This window comes from Pezoporus flaviventris, unplaced genomic scaffold, assembly GCF_033815535.1.
Source record: "Pezoporus flaviventris isolate CSIRO_AGI_PZ_B2104156 unplaced genomic scaffold, CSIRO_AGI_Pfla_v1 ptg000036l, whole genome shotgun sequence".
Lineage (NCBI taxonomy): Eukaryota > Metazoa > Chordata > Aves > Psittaciformes > Psittacidae > Pezoporus > Pezoporus flaviventris.
Genome location: NW_026892584.1, coordinates 8766318 through 8785273, shown reverse-complemented (window position 1 = coordinate 8785273; position 18956 = coordinate 8766318). Strand labels below are relative to the sequence as shown.

Here is an 18956-nt window from a genome sequence, read left to right as displayed (position 1 = left end):
GTATAAAATTATATTGGCAGATATGATGCAAATGAAGTATCTGTTAGCATAGCTCACCATAGACAAAGAGGTCACATACTCAGTTGTACCTTGTACAAATAATGAAATTTCTCTACCTAAACATGCATATCAAACACATTACTGGTTAAATGCATGTAAGTCCGTATATTCTCTATTTTTCTGTGTCAAGTAATTATAGACTGTATTTACTGAACACCATTATAGTTCTTCCTAGTAAGAGTCAATGAGGCCTCACAGAACTTTTTTTTCCAATGTTATTTCAGTTGCAGTTTGCCCGTGGGAGAATTCAGGGCCGAAACTACCTCAGATCAAATGCAGTTTAACTCCCTGTTGGGAGCTGAATGTATTCAGGATTTTAAGAGAAGTCTTTTGCATCCTGTCTGAAAAGAGTGTAGGTTTCCAGTCTCTGTTCACAGGAGAACAAAACCTGTCAATTTTCTCTTTTTTACTCTCTCTTCCATCAACCCACAAACAACACACTTGCTTGATCCCTTTTAAGGGTAGGAAAGAAATCATAGTTCCTCTTGTGGAGCAGAATAATGCTTTGTTCTGCCTCTGTAAAAACAAATGAAACAGTAGTTGTAGTTCCTGTGCTTTTCTAGCTCCAAGATTGCAACTGGTTGTCAGTGAATTAAAGCAGGGGTAAAAATACCAGTAATTGTCAGACCTAAGGTTAATATAATTTAATCCTTATTATTGTCTTTTTTTTTCTTTTTTTTTCTAAACAGAACAGAAGGATGTCATCTCCACAAGGATCCAGATCAATTTGGCGTGCTCTCTGCTGTGCTTTTGGAAGACCCTTACTTCTCAGTAGCACATTCCGTATCCTGGCTGACTTGCTTGGATTTGCTGGTCCCCTCTGCATCTCTGGGATTGTTTACAATGTTGGAAAAGGAAATAACACCATCCGCCCGCAGGTACTGTCAAAATGTCATAAAATAGAGTCAAAGAAGTAATATTATGACTATTATTTAGTCTCAGTAAAGAAAGTGACTCTACACTGTATTTGTGAATGCTAGAAATGATAGTATGTATGTACTGCCTATTACTGCTTTTATATGCTGATGGGGAGCAGGTATGTTACCCAGCATCTAGTCAGGCTTGCGTTCTGGAAAATAACCTCATTCAAGATAATGGTGAAGCACAACCAGAATCCCACTAGAAACATAAGGATTTTAGGTAGAGTCTTGAGTAGCAACTAAATCACGTATGTGACTAAATGTTTTTCAGAAAGGAAAAAGTATCTTTTTAATAGGCTTGGCTTTTAATTTCCAAAAACGAGTGTTGTCTAAGAGGATTAAAGCAGGCTTTTGTCATCACAATAAAATGCCAAGAAGTTCAACTGTGATGAAGAATTTCCACTAGTGCCTTTGGGGACATTGGTTTTGAAAGATCAACTGAAACATGTATTTAAATGATGCTACTTAAATAAACGTTTCCCAAGAAGAAACAGACATACTTCTTGATTAACTTGAGAAAAAAAAAAAAGACAACTCAGGAGGCACCTTTTCAGTATAATGTACATATAACTCGGGCTGGATTTCTATGAGAAAGATCAGTTTATTTCTGCAGCTCACTTACCGTTTGATATAGGACCTTATTTTCTAAGTCTATTGACACTAATGGAAATATACCCATTCATTCAAGTAAGGTTTGGATTAGGTCCACTGTAAATATTGAAATACACCAGATGCTTTGCAGAAAACTTGAGAAAGGCCTCAGGCTAAAATTAATTGTTTACCCATTCTGCAATCCTTATCCTAATATTTGGAAACTTTAATATAGCAAGTAGATTCAATGGAAACCATTTAAAGCAGGACATGAAAATATTAAGACTGTAGGGCTATGTTGCAGCAAAGTACTGTGGAAGCTTTTGAGCTCTGATTCTTGATAATTTGTTTGGAACACTGATTCAGCTGAAATAAGACCAAATCACAATTTATGGATTATCCTATTAAATTTTCCTGTTAGAGTGTTAGCTAGTGCTTCTGCGTGAAAAAAGCTCAGGTGTGGTCCAGATAGGCCCTAAACAAGAGCCTCATCCAGCCTTGACATCATCTGTGTCTAGCTAAATGGTAGCCTTTTTGTTGCCATTTTCACTGTTTGGGGATCACCTAAAAGCAATATATTGATAAACCATGAATGATATTTAAGGGTGTATTTTACCTTTAGCGAAAGGTCTCCAAGAGGCTTTTCCCTGTTTTGACCTGGTTTATATGCATTTTTTATTTAGTTTTTCTGTTAAGAGGCTAATTACCTTTACATTTGAAAATTGCTTTTGCTGGATTATATGAAGTATCTTTCTGAGATGTATGAAAACTTTCTATTTAAACCATCTGTAAATAGACTGGAGTGTTCAGGAAAACCCCCACGTGTATGCACATACCTAGCCAACTGGGTCTACTTCAGAAACAAATACATGAGTTCTACTGCTAGGAATGTTATATTCTTACTTGTAATAAGTCAAGAAAGGAGAAGCTTGCCTTATTCATCGTTTGTTCTTGAAAGCTACAGGAAGAATGTAGCACAGCTCCTGGGAGGTGTGAGAAGCAAACCTTCTAAAACAGTCTTAAAAAGGCAAAGAGAAGTTGAAGGGAAACACTGTTTGTGTCTGATGTGCTGCTGAGTTTGAGGGCATTAGAAAGAATTGCCATACAATGGGACAGAGTCTGACAAACAAAGTAAGCTGTGAGCACAGCAAAGAGCGTCTTTTACCCATCCCTTAATGTGACCTTTTTTTTGTTTAAATAGTTTGGATTGAGGAGATGTTGTAATGAGTCAATTGTATCTTTCAAACAGAAATTTTGTTTGAGAAACTGAATACAAAGAGTTAAATCCTAAAAGATAATATTTGCTCTGTTCCTTAGACCCCCTGTGAGAGATATAAACTACTATGGAGCTGGAACTCTTGAGATCATGTAGGTGTTATAGGCAGTATTAAGTACTTTAGTTAGTGCTGCAGTTAGAGCATGATGGCATCTTAAATTCTGTCACTCTCTTCATGTTTATTTATAACTCCAGTTTCAATATTTATGGCTGCCCCAGAACATTCTTATGACATGAACTTCTCTGAGTGTTAATCATTTCACACCGAAGAAGAGACTGACAGAACGATAACCTTTACATTTTGCTGGTAGCATCTTCAACATTGTACAATGATAGGATTAGCAGTTCCAGTACTAGGAATATCTGCTGACAGGAAACATACAAATGATACACCAAACCTACAGACTTGTTATTTAAAATGGTCATAGGTCCCAGTGTAGCAAAACGCCCAGTATTGATATTTAAGACTGTATGAGCCTAGGGTCTTTGAAGTGTTTAAATAGTGGTGTTTTGCTCAGCCTTTTACTGCGTAGAGCCTACTGTCACTTTTAAAAAGTGGTAATATCCTAAAGTCATCAGGAAAGTGGGACACTGAATGTCCCCAAAGCCATTTCTGAAACTAAAACATCTAATTAATTCCATCAGCTTCTCAAACAAGGTTGTTTGCCTTTTGCATCAAAAGGTTTGGTAGATGTTCAGTTATTTCCTTGTGTGTCCTATGGGCTGACAAGTGTACTTAGACAACTATTGTAATTTAAACACACTGATGCTCGGTGATGCTGTAAACCATAATGGCCTGGTAATGCATCCAAGACTTGGCAAATATCTTGGTGCTTTCACCAAGTGTGTGTGTGTGATATTTATGTATGTATGTTTAAGTCCTCCTTTGCTCGTAAGTGAGTACTAGAAGACATAATGTTTGGTTATCTATTAGATAATGTTTTAATGTGAATTGACACTGCACCAAAATCTCATTGCTAGATAAACATGATTTGTCAAAATGTAATTTGGTGAAAAATGGTATTCTTTTACATACAGTAAAAAGTGTTATTAGCTGCAGTAAGTAGTACTAGCCAAACGTATATGTAGGACAGCATTAAAATTATGCTACTTCTATTACTGTCTTTAATACAATATAGCACAATCTGTAGCAAATTAACAAACTGTGGTTACCTCTGCTTATTAATACTGCAAAACTTGTAATTAGATTACCATTGTACCTTATTTCTTTCTTTTTTTTTATAGACTAAAATTCTTGGTGTTTTCTTTATTTCATCTCAAGAGTTTCTGTCCAATGCTTATGTGTTGGCTGTGCTCTTATTTTTTGCTCTTCTACTACAAAGGACATTTCTCCAAGCATCATACTACGTTGCCATTGAAACAGGAATCAACTTGAGAGGTGCAATACAGGTAGCCAATATATTATTAACTTTTTTTCATCAAATCATATGTGTATTTGTAAATACAAATTAGCATTATAAGAGTTAAATTCTGAAACACTTCTCTACTGAAATGCATTGAATGTAACGTAGACCTGCATTGTTTCTTTTGCATCTTATTTATTTTATATAAACATTTATTTGTATTCTAGTTTGTATTTTTTCTTTAAGCATAAATATGCTGACCGTAAAACTGAATGTAACTTTTGAAAGAATCTAGGTTGTGAGCTACACCTCTTCCATCTCACAGGTGCACTTTTGTAACATCCCATGCAACTAATACAGCTTTAGGATGTACTTTAAATAAACTTTGGACAAAAGGATAAGTGTATTCCCAATGCATGTACTAGTATCTTATTCCATAGTCATGCCACAAAATCAATGAGGCACTGCAGAGTCTGTAGTTACTGAACATAAGTAAGACTGGGAGAATGGAGTTCATAATCATTGTATAACTGTGAACAGCAGATCAAAGTTTTATGTAGTATACCAAGGTCTGTGACTGGAAATAAGAGAATTAGGGGTAAGATTACAGTATGATATTGTGAAGTACACTGGCTGAAACCTACCCTCTGCCAGCTTGAAAGCCAGCCTTTTAAGTTAACACTATTTATCCACTGGACTACATAGAACCTGTGAGAGTCTCTGTGGTGGATGAATGCTTTCATTAGCAGTATAATTGTTTAATTCTCTTTTATCTTACACTTGGAAGCACTTGTCAGTTGCCAGACTTCTGGATTCCATCCATTGGTTTTCCCTTATTAGAGTGAAGTAGAAAATCTCTAACCAAGTAAAAATTTGACCCAGAGTATATAGATTAAAAAATGCATGTCTTTTATCAAGCAGAAGAGCTGCAACTAAGTCAAAAATATGTGGACTACAGCAAGTGTAAAAGGGGAACTGTTGGAAAACAGTGCTACATTAATTTTGTTGAAGAAAAGCTTTGTGTTCTCTGCACTGATAGTACCCAGAGGATGAGGTAACACCAGCAGTTGGAGCGTTCAAATTATTCAAATTGAAATTTCTAGACATCACTCTAACCTTTTTGTGGGTGAATAATTAACACAGTAGCTTAAATTTTTTTGTCATAATATAGAAGACCAAACTTGAAGCTTTTTATTCATGTTACTGGGAATGTTGGTTTCCCTCAGCATGCTGGACTACACCTTTGCTTTAGGCGGAGCTAAAAATGTTATTTTATTTCTATATGCTAACACCTATTGATCTCTCTTACAGACAAAAATATACAATAAAATTATGCAGCTTTCAACTTCCAACATGTCTATGGGGGAGATGACTGCAGGTCAGATCTGTAACCTTGTTGCCATAGACACAAATCAGCTGATGTGGTTCTTTTTCCTCTGCCCTAACCTTTGGGCTATGCCAGTACAGGTAAGGAGATGGAACATGCTTTTGTTATTAATGTGTGTCAGTCTGTGGTGGTTGATTGCTTATTAAAGATAAAAAATAAATAAGATTTCAAGCTATTACCATCTAGAAACATTGTATGTAATATATTTCACATCTGTGACAGGATTGTAGATATTTAGGATCCTATTAAGCTTTTGCTGCTGCCAAACATGCTTTGCATTTGTAGCAAGAATTTATAGAGTGCAGCAGGTTGCGTAATTCCAGAGCATTCATTTATTACATCAGGGGAGTTAATTGGACTATACTGTAATCATTTGTTTCCTGAATCCCAGCAGAAGCAAGAGAAGTAGCCGTTTATTCAAAAATATGTTTGCTTATGGATGATCCTTTACACATCCCTCAAGACTGCTGCTGCATAATAGATGACAAATTATAGCATATGAAATTCCACAGATTGATTTGTTATATGAAACAGTTTTGCTGGTTTGTTCTCTCTGGTGTATTTGGTCCTGTCTCTAAATACTGCTCTTATCCCTTCAGTCCCATGTGCATAACAGAGCAGATCTCTGTTCTGAGTCACACTCAATTGCCTGGTGACTCCTAGTTCCGTGTCCTGTAGCCTTTTGTAATGCCCAGTGAACTACAGCTGTGTCTTATAGAATCTTTAAGAAGAGAAAAGCAGACTCCTAGAGGGCACTTTCACAATTGATTTAAATTAATCTTAAACCTGTTCCCATACTGAAACTGGAGTTCGTACGCAGTGTCTGACATGAAAATACAGTATTTTTACATCCTCTATTGTTCCAGCTCTATAGTCTGTGCACTGTGTCACATGAGCTTGCAGAGCTGCTGAAACACTCATATGATTAAAAGTAGTCTTGTTTCAGTGAAGTCATATTCCTCTGAGTCTGTGAAGTGGTTAATCTCATTGACCATGTGATTGAGTTTACGCTAGTAAAAGGGTAGAGCAGACACAGAGCAGTAGGAGGTCAGAGAAATCTCAGCACAGCCTTGGCTCATTTTTCAAAGTTCTTGCTTACTGAAATGGTGGAAAAGTGTAAATTACTTAGTTTGGAAGAGCCGGTACTTAAACAAAACTGTAGAAAGCTTCTGCACTCCCGTTTAGAAATTTCCTGGGAAAGCTGTCAGTAAAGCACATAGTTTCATCTGATATTAATACAGTACCCTGCAAGTCTTTCTGCTTTCTTTCAGCTACTTGGTATATTTTTGTCGAGAGTGCTTCTATGCTAAAAGTAAATACAAATAGACAAGTTTAAATTCTCTCAGTATTTTCTAAAAGTATCATTTAGCTTCAAAAACATGACGAAAACTCATTGTGTTCATGTCACAAAGGTGATCTGGTTCCAGCACTATGCAGAGGTTGATTTGGCTGCTGTGGAAGTCAGAAAGCTGCAAGTCATCTACCCAGCAGCTTTGCATTTTGGGCTGCATGCTCTGGCCCAAAAATTAAATAATTTTCATGACACTGTATATGGACTGCAACTGGCAGATCATATTTCCAGTCAGTTTCTTACATGGCTTTAGGAGTGTAGCTTAGGAGTTCTGGTGTCCATCAGCCTCCATACTACTGATTTTCTTCTGTAAGGTGTTGAGCATGTAAGAATATTATGTTGAAAAACTGGGGATGGGGAAGAAAAGGCAGCCATTCAGGTGAATGTCCTTCAAGGAGTAAGGTGCTGGACTGCTGGCCATTAGGAGATCAAGATTATTTTCTGACAATAAATACATATATTAGAATTGAGTGGATTTTATAGTTGTTCTCATCAAAGGTTTTTGTCAAGCTGCTACAGATCAAATGAGCAAGTCCTCTTTTGTGATTGTCTTAAAATCATCTGATTGCATGTTAAAACACATTAATTTCCTAATCTGGAAAAAAAAAAACACCTTGTCTTAAGTGTTTTCCCTGGATTTGGTTTTTTCCTCACTGACAAAAAAATACTGGGCAGGGGCAATGCAGGTCCTTCTCCATTGTCAGTGATAGTGAGTTCTTGAATACACCTTGCATGCACTTGAGTAGTCTCAATCTTGGGGAGTATTCTCTGGATAAAAAGAAGTTAGTTTCCTCTTGAAATACTCTGGGAGTCCTCACTTTTTTGCTGTATGTTTTTGAAATACATTATATTACCTTATGTCTTCTAGTATCTAGAAGTGGTAGTGATGAGTAGATTGTTTCCAAGATTGCAGTAGGACACAGGAAAAAGAAATGTCTGAAGCTCTGATAAAACTCTTGCTAACCCCAATGAGAGTTGTGTAAAGTCTCAAATCAGGATAGTGAACACTTTAACATGTAACAATCAGCAGGTTACTGATGATTTCTTTTAACTGTACTTTCATGCTTAACGTTTGCATTTACTCTACATGTGTGGGCTGTATGTAACTATACCTGTTAAAATATAAGATTTCAAGTGATTGTAGTCATATTTATACAGGCCATAGTGTGGGTGTACTCTAAAGTATAAATGCATTTGTCTCTTTCTTGTGCAGGAGTAATTGCATTGGGGTACAGACTAGTTTTCCTAATCTACTCTGGAGAGGTTTATATGTCAGTTAAAAACATTTTGCTTTTTACAATTGAAAAAGGGTGATGGGTATAGCAATTATCAGCAGGAATTTTTCAGAAGAAAAGATGGTTTCTCTGAAATTATGGGGGGAGGAAAAATGGGAACAAGATAATTTTAAACTGTGGTTGTGGCAAAATCATGATCAAGGAGTGTGTTATAATAGTGATTTCTCATTGCAAAATATAACTATAATGAAAAGAAACCAATATGAAATCTCATATTAAGTGTGGTTACAAGTTGGTAGTTTGTTAGTAATAATTTGGATGTCAGGATACTTTTTGTCCACTTACTAGACGTACCCTGCAATAAGAAATCAGTGATTGTGCACTGGTAAAATGATGTTGAAAGAGCAATGAGGCATTAAGAAGAGTCAGACGCTTTACAGTAATACTTAGTATCCAATTGTTCCCCAGGCTTAGTCTCCATTGTAAGTCTGTTAGTAAAACAGACTATGGAAGAGGTGCCAATTTTATGTACTTTTTTTGTAAGACCACTCTGGCAGCTCAGTGTAGAGAGTGCTCTAGCGCAGCTGAGAATTAAGCCAATTTTATTGCACAGTCTGTAACAGCATTTTGATCTAATGTGCCAGAAGTCACAGATTAATAAAGATTTCCTACAGTCTTTTTGAAAAGATGATTATATTTGCATTAAAATTCATCCTGCAGTGTTTCTCAGCAGATGAGGACAGTCAGTGTCAAAACGTGCTCCTGTTTTGTGGATGGGCAGGCATTTCAAGGCACAAATCGATGGTCATGTTGGTCACAAAGGTTTCTTCAAAACATAGAATCATAGAATAGTTAGGGCTGGAAAGGACCTCAAGATCATCTAGTTCCAATCCCCCCCGCCATGGGCAGGGACACCTCACACTAGACCATGCCACCCAAGGCTCTGTCCAACCTGGCCTTGAACACTGCCAGGGATGGAGCATTCGCAACTTCCCTGGGCAACCCATTCCAGTGCCTCACCACCCTAACAGGAAACAATTTCTTCCTTATATCCAATCTAAACTTCCCCTATTTAAGTTTTAACTCGTTACCCCTTGTCCTATCACCACAGTCCCTAATGAAGAGTCCCTCCCCAGCATCCCTGTAGGTCCCCTTCAGATACTGGAAGGCTCTATGAGGTCTCCACGCAGCCTTCTCTTCTCCAGGCTGAATAGTCTCAACTTCCTCAGTCTGTCTTCATACGGGAGGTGCTCCAGTCCCCTGATCATCCTTGCAGCCCTTCTCTGGACTTGTTCCAACAGTTCCATGTCCTTTTTACTTTGAGGACACCCGAACTGCACACAATACTCCAGGTGAGGTCTCACAAGAGCAGAGCAGAGGGGCAGGATCACCTCCTTCAACCTGCTGGTCATGCTCCTTTTGATGCAGCCCAGGATATGGTTGGCTTTTTGGGCTGCGAGCTCACACTGCCTGCTCATGTTCATTTTCTCATTGACCAACACCCCCAAGTCCTTCTGCGCAGGGCTGCTCTGAATCTCTTCTCTGCCCAACCTGTAGCTGTGCCTGCAATTGCTCCAACCCAGGTGTAGGACCTTGCTCTTGGCATGGTTAAACTTCATAAGGTTGTCATCAGCCCACCTCACAAGTGTGTCGAGGTCCCTCTGGATGGCATTCCTTCCTTCCAGCGTATCAACCGAACCACACAGCTTGGTGTCATCAGCAGACTTGCTGAGGACACACTCAATCGCACTGTCAAACATGTTTCCACAACATTCATTCAATACCTTGTTTTGTGAGGCAGCCAAAGCAATTACTGAATGTTCAAGAAATGCCTAATAAAAATTGCACAAGCTTCATTATTATTTACAACAATTTTTAATTGTTGCATGGCTCTTAACAATCAGCATTTCAGTATCTGCTGTGGATTATTTAATAGGCATTCATAACAAGATAGGTTTTCTATAGACTCCAGATAATTTGAGCTCCATCTCTGCTCTGACTGTGGTCAATAGGAGCTTTATCATTGCCTTGAAGTTACTGTTTGAAGGACATTGAAATCCATTAAGAGAGGCCCAGGGTTGCCCATCAATTGAAAGATGCCTTCAGTAGGTTTGGCTCAAACTCTGGGAGCAAAATGAGGCCCTGAAAAGGTTCCCCCCACCATGCCCCCCTGCCCCCCCCTCCATTTTATAAACACCCTTGTTTGGTTTCATTGTGATTATTAAAAAATCCTGTATTCTCATATCTCTGGTTCATTGGCAGGGATAGCTTACAGATGTAATGAAAGGACATTTGTCTCTTTCAAAACTGGCCACAAAGCAGTTTCTGGCTGAAAGTATTTGCTGTCTTCAATAAATAATCAAGACAACATAACAAGAGCTATTGGTGAGCTTCTTGCTTGTGATATAGATCTCTGGCAGGTAAGAGCTTTGGGATTTTGATGAAAGAGAAGGAAAGTGTTTCATTACACAGTTTTTTAAAAATTTTATCATTACCCTCTGAGAAATATTAATGAGAGCCTTTCCATCTGCCAGGTACTATCCTCCCGCTGTTCAGATATTATCCACATACTTCTTATTCTTGTCTGTTTAGTATGTGGTGTGATAAATATAGAATTACTTGCAATAGTGCTTACAGATTTCAGTGTTTTTCAGATATGAGTATTCACACTTTTTTTTTGTCACATACACGATGAATATATTTCAAAAGTTTGCCCTTATTATTTCAATATAAAGAAGATGAAAATGGGATCATTTTTAGTCTATTCGAAACACAGAAATTTTATTGCAAGGTTAACCCTTTCAATAGCTGGAGAAGCAGCTGTGAGCTAGCAACTTCCTCAGGACCCAGTAGCTGGAATAGCTGTACCCTTGTCTATGTGAGAAGCTGAGACTCTTGTTTCTAGAACCAGCCAGTCCCATAAGGTACTTGGCAATCAACTGGTAGTGAGGGAAAGACATACAACAAGCAGGGAGTCAGAGTTCTGCACTGACTTTTTATTTTTGCACACCTATTAACTGTGCACTGTTTAATGCTTTTCTGTATTTTGAGTGCCTAGGTTGTCTGCTCATGAAGAAGCAGTTAGGAATGAATAGCTTGTTCTCTAAAGACCAAGACCATTTCATGTTCTCGAGGGGAGCTCTGCCAGGGCTATCTGACAGAGGCCTTGCATGTTTTCTTTTGCTTCATACACTCATGAATTTCCTGATTTCACATCAAAGCAGATTGCTCACTTTTCACTAAAGATTTTTAATCTACAATTTAACCTTTTCTCTTACTAGATCTGTGGTGTGTATATATAACAGGACTTTACTTTCATGTTACCATGTTTCTAAGTAAATATTGTGAGTTGCATTAGTTGAGTTCATCTGCAGAGAGGCATCAAAGGATTGTAAAGAAGAAAAATAGAAATCTGTCTTTTTCTGTGTGCCTTAAATTCATGGAAGGTTGGAAACTAAGGACTGGCTTTTTCGTTATGGAAATGCCCAATTCTCATCTATATGTGTGGGAATGGGTGGGTGTATGACTACTGAGCTTCAAAATGATGGAAAGATAGTGTTTCTGTGAGGGTTATGAAAGCATGCAAATATAGAAGAGCAGTAGATAACGCTTTAAGGAAATTTCACTTTTTTAATTAGAGAAATGATGTATGAAATTAACTTTCTATCACCATGTTTTCTGATTAATTTATCAGCTTATACTGAAAAATACATAGCATGTCGGTGCTCCAGATTGTTCAGGGGTCAGTCATTAGAATGCTGGTAATTAACATTGGTAGCTCGTATATCTTGAATGGATTTGTTGAGCTGCTTACAGTATCCCTTTCCATCTAGGCTCTGGCTTTGTCTCTAGATTCTCATTTACCCAAAGAAAAACTTTTGTCTTTTAAGCTGCTTCTCTCCAACCATTTTTTTAATAGTTATTGCCAGTCTGGTGCTGTAGATCTCTAAACCAGCTCCTTGCAAGTTTATGTTAGAGTTCATTTGAAGTTAAGGTTCTTAGTCATATGATTATGATGTTCCTTTTTTATTTACTGTTCAGCAATAATATCAAGTTAACAATTGCAAGATCAGTTGTTTTCAATAATATTCCTTACTAATTTCTGTAGTAAGCAAAAAAATATTCCTCCTTTATGGAAGTCCCAGTGTTGTAGTCTAGTGAGTTCTTGTTAAACTTGGAGGTGTAATTTCTTCCCTGGTGTACAAATGCTTAAATGCCAAAGAAGAATAAAATTAATTTATAAGTTAAAGAAAATGCATGCTATGACATCTGGCCAATAGGGAAATATATTTAATAATGACTCTAAAGGGAATATCTCAAGGTGTACTTAAACAGGGGAGATTTAGGTTAGATGTAAGGAAGAAATTCTTTTTTGTGAGGGTGGTGAAGCACTGGCACAGGCTGCCAAGACAAGCTGTGGATGCTCTATCCCTGGCAGTTTTCAAGGCCAGGTTGGACAGGGCTTCGAGCAACCTGGTCTAGTGGAAGGTGTCCCTTCCCGTGGAAGGGGGTTGGAACTAGACGATCCTTTCCAACCTAAATCATTCTATGATTCTGTGAAAAGAAATTTTTATTTAAAGACTTTTTTTTAACAAATTTGTTTTTAAAGTTGTTTTAAATAGCTGTGAGAATTACATTATAGAAGACCCCCAAATCTGTGCAGTCTTCTTCTATATGTAATGGGAAGTCTATGCAACAGAAATACACAGAATCCGCAAGCTGGGGACGAACACTAGGTGAGCTTATTTGGTCCTCTGACAGAATATCCTGACTGATCACACCCCACTGTGCCAGTGATGCACAACATGTGATGTTTGTGTGTAGGATTAACTGTATTGGCTTTTGGGTTTGAACCTGCTGTCTAGTTACCCTGTAATTGGTCTTTATGGTGCATACCCAAAGTGAAGGCATCTCAAGCTTACACTTCACTTTCTTTACTCCCAACAGATAATTGTAGGAATTCTTCTGCTGTACTACCTTCTTGGAATCAGTGCCTTAATTGGAGCAGCAGTAATCATAGTCCTTGCACCTGTTCAGTACTTTGTAGCAACAAAACTCTCGCAGGCCCAGAGAAGCACATTGGTAAGTGTCTTCAAACTCATACATGATATAAGTATCACCTCTGGTAGTTTTATGTTGGTCTGTGTTTGGAATTACAATTCAATTACAGATACTTGAGCTAGCCTGAAAACTGAAAGCGGCGTAACTTCCAATTATGCTTTAGTGGAAGTATAAGATTACCATTTTGTATTACTGTGCCTGAGCCAGCTGGCTCTGCTCAGAGTTAAGGTTCCCTACTGCAGGATCACAGCTTCTTGCTCATGTGGTCTTGCTGCTCTGAAGCCTGGCATCGTTGTTTCCATATCATGTTCATTGGGCAGAGCAGCATGCCCAGTCATAGCTTGTCTGCATGTTCTGATCTCCTCTGTATGTTGTCAGTGTGCCCAGTGTGCTGGGCAGTAGAAGTTCTGAGAGGCTGCCTTGCAAGTGATCGGAAAGCTGCCAGAGGAGTAAAGTTTTCAGTACAAGCTATACAATTTAGGTGTGCAAACAAATGGCCTTTTCACTTGAGTCCTAGGGGAGCTCACCTTTGAAAACAACAAAACATCTAAATGGACAGAACTAGTAAAGTATACCTGACTGATTACAAGGGGCTGCATACAATTTTTGTGTGATGCTTATGTTTAGGGGACAGATGCTTTAATTATAGTCTCTAAGTAAATCTGTATGTAAATGTTGCAGGAGTACTCCAATGAGAGACTGAAGAAGACAAATGAGATGCTTCGAGGCATTAAACTCCTTAAACTCTATGCTTGGGAACACATCTTTCACAGCAGTGTAGAGGAAACCAGACAAAAAGAAATGACTAGCCTCAAGTCTTTTGCCCTTTATACCTCCATATCCAGTAAGTCTCTTCCTTTGTTCTAATCCACTCTTCAGCTACTGCATTATTAGCTACTAACGAGTTCACCATTTCTGTTGAGATTGTTTCAGTTGCTTTAGGCTCTGATCTGTACTCCTCACTTTCCAATTAGTCAAACTTTCCATTTATTTCAGTAAATTTTTGCCTGTATGGGAAATATGCCTGAAAGAGAAATCCAAGATTAATGCTTGATAGCATTAAGTTTTCTGGACAAAAGCTTTTAAGAGAAAAGTGTTTCACAGGCTACCTTCAGCCAGCAATACTCTCCTCTGTAACATAGCATTCAGGAGGAAACATTTGTTGAGGGTTTGGGTTTGGGGTTTTTTTCCCCCTTTTTCCCCTTCCTGCATTTTGCACAATGCAGTATATCATAATATATGACAGGCATTGTCTTTGCATTGAAGCCTCAACAGATGGTACTTACACTTTCTTACTCAAATTTTGGATTTCTTATTAAAAAAAAAGTGATACTTAAGAACATTTCTATATCCTGGAAAGAAAAAATATGAGAATCCTGGCAGTTTCATCATATCATATCATATCTGGATTCTTTTGTCGCGTGTTCTCTTTCAGGCTGCTTAAAGGCATTTATTATACTTTTAAAAAGACCTAGGGCCAATTGAACTCTGTATTTGAGATCACACGCAGCACCTATATAATTGCTACTGTGATACTTTAGAGGGAATTAGTAAAGTCATACTGAAGAGCACTGTCCATACAAACAATAAGATATTAACGAAGTGGAAACTTTTAGTGAGCAGCATTCAAATGCCACAAGGTTCCTATACAAATTCCTTCTAGGCTAATAAGGAAGACTACTCCTTAGGAAAATAACTCGTAATGTGGTTAGTGTTTGATTTCATTTGCCCAAGAGATGTGACCAGAAACTTCATCCTATACCCAAATCAGCACAGATGTGCTCCCTTTGTCTGCAGTGGTTCATGTGGCATTAGAATCTATTTATAGTCAAGGCCACAGGTTCAGCTGCAGGACTGAAGGAGCTGCGAAGGTTTATTTGATTTTAAATCCCTACAGTAGTATTTATGACATCCAGGAAAAGGTGCATTCATCCCAAATGTACTGAATGTTCTGTAAAGAAATAGTGATGTGAGAATACATATTTACTGATGCTTCGTTAAATGTTCAGTGTTTATATTTGTATTCTTGTTTTGTACTGCGTGTGATATTTATGGTTATGTAAGACACAGCAGATAATTTCTCAGCTGGGGTAAACCAGTGCAGCTTTTTTATGTTGATGATGCATATAATTTTGGCTTATAAAGGGTTCCTATAGTTCCAGCCTAGAATGTCCTTACACCCTTTGTCTTTAGATGAAATTACACTGATCTTTACCAACTTGCACCTCAGCAGACTAAAAAGGGAACAGGAGAACTTACTTTGTTTCTTACCGTAAGTGTAATTGGAATGACAGGCATGAGCAGTACAAAACATGTTTGCCGATATTGTAGCAAATGTATGATTTAATTTTTTCTAAAAAAGGCAAAAAAGAATGAAAAAGGCAGGAGCTGATCAAGATTTTATGTCCTATTGATCAGAAGGAAGGCAGACACTTCCTAGAATAATAAGAAAGCAGAAATGAGATTTTTTTTTTTTTTTTTTAATGTACAGTTTGGAATAGACTGGAATTCTTTTCTAAATGCACTTAGCTACTAACATGAATGAAAAAATATGCTTGGAGTTACTTCTATTCATGAGGAATAGATTTGCATTGGGTTACAAAAGCTATGCCTACAAGTTTCAGGACAGTGTTGGCTAGACCACAAAAAAATTCCACTTCAAGAATGCATGGAAATTGCATCTCATTTGCCTCCCCTCTGTGCCTGTATCCAGTTTCTATGTATATGGAATTGTTCATGTGTACTATAAAAGCCATTATAGAAATTAACTCTTTCTATCATTTTAATGAAATGTGTCCATCAGAATCAAAGCTGGGTTGCAAAGTTGGTGGCGACAACTTTTGAGTTTCAGCAGTGAATTCTGTAACAAAGAAGATTCCTATGTATTTTTGATACCAATTAGTAAAATTGTCCTATGTTCAGTTTTGATAGGATTTAGTACACACTATATATTCAGAAAAGACAAAGAAAGGAGGGGTTTTCCTATTTCTTGGAATTTTTGCCTGATCTGTCAGAAGGCAAGTAACTCCAGGCTTTCTCAGAGGCAAATAACAATAGTTACTATCCTAAAATATTCAGAAACAGCTGAAAACATTTTTCTCAGTTTTCAGTCTGTCTTTCCCCAGTAATAAAGTGCTTTTGACTGCATCTAATTAAACCAAAAAACTTTGGTTGGTTTATTTTAAAAAACATTCTATTATTCTGGACACTTGTATAATTAAAAAAAATAAAAATGAAAAGGAACAATCCCCAAATTCCAGTGGCTCAAAAAGTCCTTATTCATTTGCTTAAAAGTATTTGTGGGTCAGATGATCACACTTTACTTCAGATGAAGTAACTGGGGAACGCTTTTACTGTCTGAACATCACCTATACCTGGGAGGAAAAAAAGGCGGGCATAGTTTAAATAAAAAGGAAGTACCTAGCCTCTTTTCTGTTACATGTGTACTGATCTTTTAATTCTATTTAAGCTACAGAGTCTATATTCTTTTCTGTATTATTTACTTCATGAAATAAATTTGAGCAAAGGTCAAAATGAAAAGATGATGCTGAAGTATCTTCAGGTTGTGAGAGAGGGGACAGACACACAGGGTAAGATGGTAGCTCTGATTCTGACTCAAGCTCCCAGACAGATAACTTGTTATTATTGCATTCTCAACTCACATTCCTCACCAATCTAAAAGAGATCCCTGTACAGAAATGGTATTTGCTTGCTTCTCACCCTCCCTCTGTTTAATAACCTCTGAGTGCTATAGTGTATGAGTTGTTATAGTGAGGGAATCCAGGGAACCAAGACAGACACTGTTCAAGGACAGGGAGGAAACTGGTTCATGGTTTGCATATTAATAACTTGGGGCCCAGCTGAAATCTTGACCATATGAAAGCTTGACCATATGTAGATGATGTTAGAACCTCTATCGAGTTCCGAGGAGATTCATAAAGTAGCCAAGCCTAACAAAGCAGGAGTAATTATGGGTAAATCCTTCATAATAATAAACTAAGTCAACAATATAGCGCAGGGCTGCAAATCCTTACTTGCCCTTTGAACCTCATCCTGAAGCCCTGCACCTCAGAAGTGGTGGCCCAGAAGTAGGTCACAGGTTGATGCAGGTGCTCTCCCAGGAGGTCCTACTGCTGGTCTGTTGGATGGGGCAGAGCTAGGTGTGTAGCCATCCTGCGGGGCTGTCCCAGCGTGATGACCTGTGCAGCTGCTGCTGGATCTCCTTTCTTCCCACTATCAGATATTCCAGTTGCCCATCAGACCTTGTACTAGCTCAACCTTTCTGCCTGTCATGAGTCAGAGACCTGTAGCACCTCTAGCCTGAACTGCATGTCAGCTGATCACAGCAGTACACGAGCCATCTTTTTCTAGGGGCAACTGCTGGGTTCTATTTCTTCTGCAAAGCTGTGTGGTGTGGTTTACATCCTGGAGGGAAGGGATGCCATCCAGAGGGACCTTGACAGGCTTCAGAGGTAGGCCCATGCAAACCTCATGAAATTCAACAAGGCCACGTGCAACATCTTGCACCTGGGACAGGGCAATCCCAGGCACAGCTACAGGGTGGGCAGAAAGTGGAGTGAGAGCAGCCCTGTGGAGAAGGACTTGGGAGTATTCATTATGGGAAAATGAACATGAGCTGGCAGTGTGTGCTCACAGCCCAGAAAGCCAACCATATCCTGGGCTGCATCAAAAGGAACGTGACCAGCAGGTTGAAGGAGATGATCCTGCCCCTCTACCCTGCTCTTATGAAACCCCACCTGCGGTACTGCCTCCAGCTCTGGGGCCACCAACATAAAAAGGACCTGTTGCAGCAAATCCAGAGGAGGCCATGAAAGATGATCAGAGGGCTGGGGCACCTCTCCTATGAAGACAGGCTGAGAGAGCTGGGATTGTTCATCCTGGAGAAGAGAACGCTCCAGGGAGACATTAGAGCACCTTTCCAGTACTAAAGTGGACCTACAACAAATCTGGAGAGAGACTTTTTACAAGGGCATGTAGTGATAGAACAAGGGGCAATGGCTTTAAACTGAAAGAAGTTTAGATTAGGCATTGGGAAGTTCTTTACTGTGAGGGTGGTGAGGCACTGGAATGGGCTGCCCAGCGAAGACGTGGCTGCCCCATCCCTGGAAGTGTTCAAGGCCAGGTTGGATGGAGCTTCGAGCATGGTGGAAAGTGTCCCTGTCTCTGGAAGTGGGTTTGGAACTAGATGATGTTTAAGGTCCCTTCCAACCCAGTCCACTCTAGGATTCTATGACATGAAGAGAAGGAAACTGTAGGCATTTTAAAACAGTGTATTGATGTGTGTAGATATTTGTGCATTTTTCCTATTTTAGGCATTGAACGTACCATTGTGAACCAGTGCTAGCAGTATTTAAACATTTAGCATGTCTGAATGGAAACTGTTTCTAAATATTCCTACGTGTTTCCCTTCACAGTCTTTATGAATGCAGCGATACCAATTGCAGCGGTACTTATAGTAAGTATGGACTTTTCTAAATAGTGTAATTACAACTGCATTTTCAAGTATAAGTGATTTGGAAATGAGGAAGGAAGAGGACAGGATGCAAACCTGCTACTATTTGCAAGTCACCTGGGTGAGAATGGAAAATGCCCACTTGTCTGTGACCAGAAGCAGTCTGGAATATGCAGCACTCCTCCAAACTGTTAAAAAGAGTATAAATTAAGAAATGCATATGAAATATGAAGTCTTC

General features: G+C 38.6%; 1 protein-coding gene across 1 annotated transcript in view; it reads left to right on the top strand.

Annotated features, from left to right (window-relative positions):
- ABCC8 (ATP binding cassette subfamily C member 8) overlaps positions 1–18956 on the top strand; it is a 76546-nt gene that overhangs the window by 12685 nt on the left and 44905 nt on the right. The window contains exons 6-11 of the mRNA XM_061462997.1: positions 750–938; positions 4093–4257; positions 5523–5678; positions 13132–13266; positions 13927–14089; positions 18681–18721. Of these exons, the coding sequence (XP_061318981.1) occupies positions 750–938; positions 4093–4257; positions 5523–5678; positions 13132–13266; positions 13927–14089; positions 18681–18721 (849 nt within the window). The remainder of the gene's footprint in view (positions 1–749; positions 939–4092; positions 4258–5522; positions 5679–13131; positions 13267–13926; positions 14090–18680; positions 18722–18956) is intronic.